Source organism: Henckelia pumila, chromosome 2, assembly GCF_033568475.1.
Source record: "Henckelia pumila isolate YLH828 chromosome 2, ASM3356847v2, whole genome shotgun sequence".
Lineage (NCBI taxonomy): Eukaryota > Viridiplantae > Streptophyta > Magnoliopsida > Lamiales > Gesneriaceae > Henckelia > Henckelia pumila.
Window position 1 is genome coordinate 39717823 of NC_133121.1, and position 7299 is coordinate 39725121.

A 7299-nucleotide genomic window follows, 5' to 3' on the forward strand; every position below is an offset into this window, starting at 1 on the left:
TGGATTTGAACTTCTTCCCTTAGCTTCAAGCCCTTTACTAGTTTCAATTTCCTGTCTTGTTAGTTGTTTGGTTGCAGTGTTTGAGACATGTGGATTTTAAGATTTGGAATAGGTCATGTAAATTTTTTTTAAAAAATAAATTGCATTTTTATTTAAGTATTATGTAGTAGAGGTTAGAGTCATCTCAGTTGGTATCAGAACCGACCTCTCATAGTACGGTATGGTTCGTGGATGAACCACACAGAAGCTGGTGGGCATGTGACTCCCGAAGCTAATAAGAAGGCGTGGAGTGATCGTCGGTGCCAATAGGTTGCACGGACAAGGAGCTGCTCCTGGCAGGCTTCTAGGCAAAGAGACACATGAATGAACTGATCCCGTACCAAAATGAGAGGGATTCTGAAACTGTGTAGGTATGGGACTGCATGGTTGAAGAGGGCTTAAAAAGATTTGATAGGTACTACTTATATCACAAAGGTGCATTTTCTTTTCGAGAGTTCATCACATAAGAACTCCAAAGTTAAGCGTGCTTGAATTGGGACAATTATAGGATGGATGACCCCCTGAAAAGTTTCACAGGGTGCATGTGAGTGAGAACATAAGCACATTGGAAAGACTCATCTTGATACAATGAGGATAGTCGTCGAATCTGAGGTAATACAGTTGATATCAGAGCACGTTTCTGGTTTGGGTTGTGCCTATTGTCGGTTGCCGAAACTCAGGGGATCTCGCCTCAAAGTTTGTAAGTTTAAAGTTTTTAGTATTGCTACTTGTTTAAGTTTAGTAGCATTAGTTTTAAAATTTTTTGAGCATGTATAAGTTTAAAGTAAACCTTTTCTTATGGCATGTAATTTAAGTGGTGAATTTTGAACATGCGTACAGATGCCTCCCCGTCGTGATCATGCTGCACCCCCACCTCCGCCGCCGCCTCCACCTCCTCCGCCCCCTCCGCAGATGGATGTAGGGGGACCGGTGTTGGCCAGTTTAGCTCCTATCCTCGAGCAGCATGCAGAGGCTGCTCCTAAGGCTAGACCAGGGAATATCTATGAGCAGTTTCGGAAGTTGGATCCGAAGGAATTTGCCGGAACTACTTATTCATTCGTGGCTGATGGATGGATTCGCTCCCTAGAGGTGATCTTTTGCTATATGGAGTTGGGTGATCCAGATCGAGTTCGTTGTGGTACTTTCCTTCTCAAGGATGACGCGGTCCTCTGGTGGGAGAGAGTAGAGAAGACAGTTGATCCGACCACCTTGGCTTGGGGTGATTTCAATAAACTCTTCTTTGAGAAGTACTTTACTGCTGATGTGAGGGCTCGATTGAAGAAAGAGTTTATGAGTCTCCTTCAGGGGGATTTATTGGTGGTTGAGTTCGTGGTAAAGTTTGAGAGAGGTTGCCATTTTGTGCCGCTGATCGGCGATGATGAAGCGGAGAAGCTTTAGCACTTTATCGATGGACTACAACCCAAGATCCGCAGTGATGTGTTGATGGTGGAGCGAATAGATTATGCTACTGCGCTCAGACGAGCTTTGAGGTCTGAGCAGTCTCGGAGGGATATCAGTGCGGAGGCACATGGTAAGAGGCCCTTTACTCAGCGAGGCCATCCACAGCAGCATCATGGCAAGAAGCCATATTCAGGGCCGCAGAAGCAGCTGAGGCCCCAGGGGCACCAGGCCCAGAGACCTGCTCCTCCCAAGGCTGGAGAGAAGCCGTTTTGCAAGCAGTTTCATCGATCCCATTTTGGGAAATTTTTTGTGGGCGTAGGAGTTTGCTTCAAGTGCAAGAGGCCAAGGCACATGTCTAGTGAGTGCCCGGAGCTGAGGAGGCCAGTGCTTGGACAAGTATTTGTGATGCAGGCCGAGGAGGCCGATCCAAACACTAATTTCATCACAGGTAACACTTTTCATTTTTGGTTAGAGCAATTTAATTGATTTATTGAAAAAATTTGATTATGAGTTTTTATTGTTGGGAGTTTGTAGTGTGCTAACAGTTGGGTATTTCTTGAATCTTGGATTGGCGTAAGATTTTGTGACATGTTGCTTGTTTTGAGAAGTTTGACTGTGTTAGAATGTGTAGTATTGAATTTGGGATTAGATGACTTAGAGTGAATCTAAGTAGGACTTGCATTAATTAACCTCAATCTTTTTCTGTGTGTGCAATCACTCTTACTGCAGATAAGATATTAGTAGCAGGTGTAGCCACCAAAGCCTTGATAGACTCGGGGTCTACCCACTCTTTTATTTTTGAGGCGTTTGTTCTTAAGTGGGGTGTTAAGAAGGAAGAGTTGTTGGTGGGATTTTCAGTGACCATTCCGTCAAGGGAAGAGTTAACCACCCGGAGCATAGTCAGGAATCTCGAGCTATTATTGCAAGGGCAATAAGTAATTGCAGATATGATTGTTTTACCCATGACTGAGTTTGATTTGATTCTTGGGATGGACTAGATGATGAAAAATGCAGTGGTGATTGATTTTCCGCAGTGGTTGGTGTTAGTCAGGCCTGAGGGTGAGGAGCCATTTTGGTTTGAGGTTTCTAGGAATTTGAGGAAGACTCGAAGCATATCCTTTTTGCAAGAAAAGCAGATTATTCGAGATGGGTGTGTGTCATTCCTAGCCAGTGTATCTTTGAAAAATTTGCCATCCCGTCCAGTTATTTCAGATGTGGGCGTTGTCAGAGATTTTGATTATGTGTTCCCTGAAGATGTTGCAGGTTTTCCTCCCGATAGAGAAATTGAGTTCTCTATCGACTTGGTCCTAGTTACCGTTCCAATATCTAAGGCACCATACCGACTGGCTCCCACAGAAATGAGGGAACTGAAAGATCAGATTCAAAAGTTTCTTGATAAGGGGTTCATACGCCCTAGTTTCTCTCTATGGGGTGCATCGGTCCTTTTTGTGCAGAAGAAGGACAAGAGTATAATATTGTGCATAGACTACTGAGAGTTGAATGGGGTGCCAATGAAGAATAAGTATCCGCTTCCCAGAATTGAAGAACTCTTCGATCAGTTGCAAGGAGCCTCCGTATTTTCGAAGATAGATCTCCATTCTAGCAATCATCAGTTGAAGGTGAAGGAATAAGATGTGTTCAAGACAGCTAGACTTGTTATTTCCACTATGAGTTCTTAGTGATGTCATTCGGTTTGACAAAACTGCCCGTGGTCTTCATGGATCTTATGAACCACGTGTTTCAGCCGTACTTGGACCGATTTGTCATTGTTTTCATAGATTACATTATCATTTATTCTAAGGACATAGAGAAGCATGGACACAATTTGAGGACTGTTTTAGAGGTGCTTCGAGATCAAAAGTTATTCGCCAAGTTTGACAAGTGCGAGTTTTGGTTAGAGAGAGTGACATTCTTGGGTCATATCATCTCTAAGGGTGGTGTGGAGGTAGACCCCTCAAAGGTTCAAGCACTTGAGGAGTGGTGTAAGGGCCGATATTATTTTATTTTAATTTGAGAATATTTAATTTGGGAATATTTAGAGTTTAAAATTAAATTCTAATATTCTTAAATGAATAAGGATTGAAATTGAATTAAATCGCTTTTTCGGGGATTGAATTGCAAATAGCCAAAAGTTCAGGGACTAAACTATAATTTGGCTAATATTTATCTACACTTATACATTTATTCAGCCATTTTCATGATAAAATCAGAGAAGAAAGGGAGAAACTCGGCTGAAACATTCCCATGCCATTTTCATCCATAAAAGCTTCGATAACTCGCGCTCCGATCGTCAAAAATTTGAGATAAATATATATCTGCGATCACCACTCCAAGAGCTACGTTTTGGTACAAGTTTCATTCACTTTTCTCAGATTTTATTTTTATGTTGAAGATGGAAATTCATTATTTTTAGATATATGCATATATGAGCTGTACCGATTATGTATTCGCAGACGGTTCGGAAAAAGACTGTCGATTGGATTTTTTATGATTTTAGAAAGAAAATTCGAAACCATGTCAATTCTGATTTTGTGTTGGACGTGTATATACATGTTGCTATGATGAATATTATAATGAGAGTACCTTGGTATAGTGCTTGTGCTATTAATTCGGTTGCCGGTTTTTAGTCGTTATGCCGTCGATTCGAAAAATGTCAAGACTTTGATATTGTTGATTGAAAGAAGCATGGTTTGAGTTGCATCTGATCTTGTTAGTCACTCTACATGTCATTTCTCAGCTTTATATCGAAGTTGCCCAACTCGAGATCTCCGATTCAAACCGAGAAGGATTTGAAGAAGGTTTGAAGTTGTTGCATTGAGCATGTAGCCATGACTTGAGCAGATTTTAATATATGTTCATCATGTTATGTTTTCATATTTGAAGCATTGTCAGACTCAAACACTGAAAGGTATAAATGACAGCTAATCCAGATGGGATAGAACACTCGAAATAACTATTGTTTCGAGTATTCCGTTGTTAATTACATACTTGTTTGAGTTTGTATTCTATGTGATTTAGATGACTTTGATGCTTTGTGTGCTTATGTGCTTATATGTTTAAGATAGTTTATAGTCTTTAATGTATACAGATTATGTTGCATTCATCTTGAACTCCAGCCTGACAAGCACAGAGGGTTGAAAAGCCTAGAGTGCATATGACGTTTGGAGGGCTGTAGTTGAGTGGAACGGAATGTAGACTTACTTCCAGAGCCAGAAGACTCGCTATAGTTGCAACAAAGTCAGAGAAAATAAAGTATTTCACTTCACCTCGATTGGTTGAGTTGGTGTTCGTTGAAGATTTTATTTTCTCGGGATCCCAAGAACCAATATCCTATTGATATCAGATTGATAGCCTCTTTTGACATATGCATTGCATTCACGTTTATTATCTCGTGCTTTATGTTGTTTCTACTGGGATTTTATTCTCACCGGAGGTATTCGGCTTTGCTTTGTTTTGTATGTGTGCATGGCAATAGGTGGGGCAGGAGCTGGTCAGAAGCGACAGGGATAGCTCGAAAGAGAGAGTCTTAGCATGTGAGGACTCGGGTTTTAACAAAACCTCTTGTAATTGAGTTGGTTAAACATGTTAGAAAGGATACAAGAACTTTGTATGTTGTTGTCAAAGTACTTGTTAGCTTTCATATTATGTTTGTGAGATAGCATGTCTATTATTTTGTAGCTTGACAAAGATTATATATACTTGTTGGGTTGTGTTTTTGATGTTATCATCTTCTCTTGTACATATATGGTTTATTTGGAAGAAGTTATGCATCAAAAACCTCCATTGGACAGCAAAAGATTAGAGTTCAGCAGTTCGGGCAGAACCCAGCTCGCTCGAGCGCAGCCTGAGCTCGCTCGAGCGAGCCAAGGGGGTCCTAGACCCAAGAGGTTCTTGCTCGAGCAAGCCCCCTTAGTTAAAAAAAAAATATATTTTTTTGTTGTTTCTTTTTGCGACGAGGTTTTGTGTCGCCAATTGTCCGGTATTGTAAATTAACTATTTTAGTTATTAATCGTCCTATAAGATTTGATTAGCACCCGAGGTCCCCACAACAGATGGTATCAGAGCATAAGTTTCTGGATTCAGATAGAAGTTGATGAACGGGGTAGATTGAGTCTGTCTGACTGCTTGATATTTCATGAGATTACATGTATCTGATTATGTGCACTATATGCTAGCATGCTTTATATTGCAATAATTATGTGATTGCATGATTATGTGCTTTCATTGCTACTGCATGCTATATATGCAATTGTATTCCAGATTATCCTCAGTCAGAACCTGAATTCTTATGAGAACGCATGAGAATGCTTATCAGAGAAGGATGGAATAAATTGCTGAATATGATATTGTTTATGCACTAATCTGTTTGACAATCAGATATGCCTCCTCATAAAGCACCGGCTACTAGACATCCATTAGTGGTTCCCCAGGTCGAACCAGCACCAGTACCACCGCCAGTTGCTGAACCTCAGAATGCATAGGGTAGTACATCTGCTGATTCTATGGATGCTACTGCTACTCCGATGGAGACATTGCTGAAACGATTTCAATCGTTCAAACCGCCAAAACTGAAAGGAACAGAAACTTCAGTTGATTGTGAAAATTGGTTAGAAGACATAGAACAGCTGTTTGAATCACTTGATTATTCAGATGACCGTCGTATCAGATTAGTTATACATCAACTTGATGAAGTTGCCAAAAGTTGGTGGATTACTACAAAGAAAGCGTTAGAACATCGAGGTACGACTATCACCTGGAATGTCTTTAAAACTGAATTCTATCAAAGTTTCTTTCCAGTTTCCTACAGGAAAGATAGGGGTGCTGAATTTGCCAATCTGAGACAAGGCAATCTGAATATTGAAGAATGTGTGGCCAAATTTTCAAGTCTTTTGAAATTTGCCCCACATATAGCAGCGACTGATGAAGCCATGGCAGACCAGTTTATTAATGGCCTCAATCTAGATGTGTTTACTTTGGTGAACAGTGGACGACCCAATACCTTTGCTGATGCATTGAATAAAGCTAAGGGAGCAGAAGCAGGTTTATTGCGACAAAGAGGAGCACCATTTCTTCCACAGCCATCTCCACAGCTTGTATCAGCATCAGTTCCACAGAATCCGCCACAGTTTTAGCAACCATCTCCCAGATTTGAGGGAGGAAGCAGTGGCAGAAAGGATTCTAGATTCAGGCCTAAAGGTAAACAGTTTAAGAAGACAGACAGTAGCTCTTCCAGTTCTAGTGGACAGAGGCAGTTTGGTACAGGATAGCGATCTAGTGAGTCAGGAGTGTTTTGTGGCAAGTGTGGTGGACGACATGCTATTGATCAGTGCAGAGGTGTCTTAGGTAATTGTAATATTTGTCATCAACCAGGTCACTATGCCAAGGTGTGTCCTCAACAAGCTATTAGTGAAAGTTCTTCTCGACCAGCACCCCAGGTAGAAAGACAATCAGTGCATTCATTTCAGCCTCAGCAACAGACCAGAGCAGGAGGAAGCCAGACTGTGACTCAACCTCCTATGCAACAAGCAAGAGTGTTTGCATTGACTGAGGAGAAGGCTCAGGCAGCACCTGATGATGTTATAGCAGGTAACTGCTTTATCTTTAGTTATCCTGCCTATGTTTTGATAGATACAGGTGCATCACATACATTCATATCTGAAAAATTTGTTATGATGAATTCTTTATTGTCTGAGCCATTGCCTACTGTTGTTGCTATTTCTTCACCTTTGGGTGAAGGCATTGTTTCTGTTATACTGATTCGAAACTGTGCACTACAATATGACGGGAATGTGATAGATTTGGATTTCATAGTACTTGTATTATCAGATTTCGATTGCATTATCGGTATAGACATGTTAA

At 40.9% G+C, this 7299-nt stretch overlaps 1 protein-coding gene across 1 annotated transcript; it reads left to right on the top strand.

Moving 5' to 3' along the window:
• The first annotated feature begins 5942 nt into the window (after nucleotides 1-5942).
• LOC140877524 (uncharacterized) lies at nucleotides 5943-6572 on the top strand. The gene is made up of 3 exons (XM_073281062.1): nucleotides 5943-6180; nucleotides 6238-6416; nucleotides 6519-6572. The coding sequence occupies exons 1-3, from the start codon at nucleotides 5943-5945 to the stop codon at nucleotides 6570-6572; spliced, it is 471 nt and encodes a 156-aa protein (XP_073137163.1).
• The last annotated feature ends 727 nt before the right edge of the window (nucleotides 6573-7299 follow it).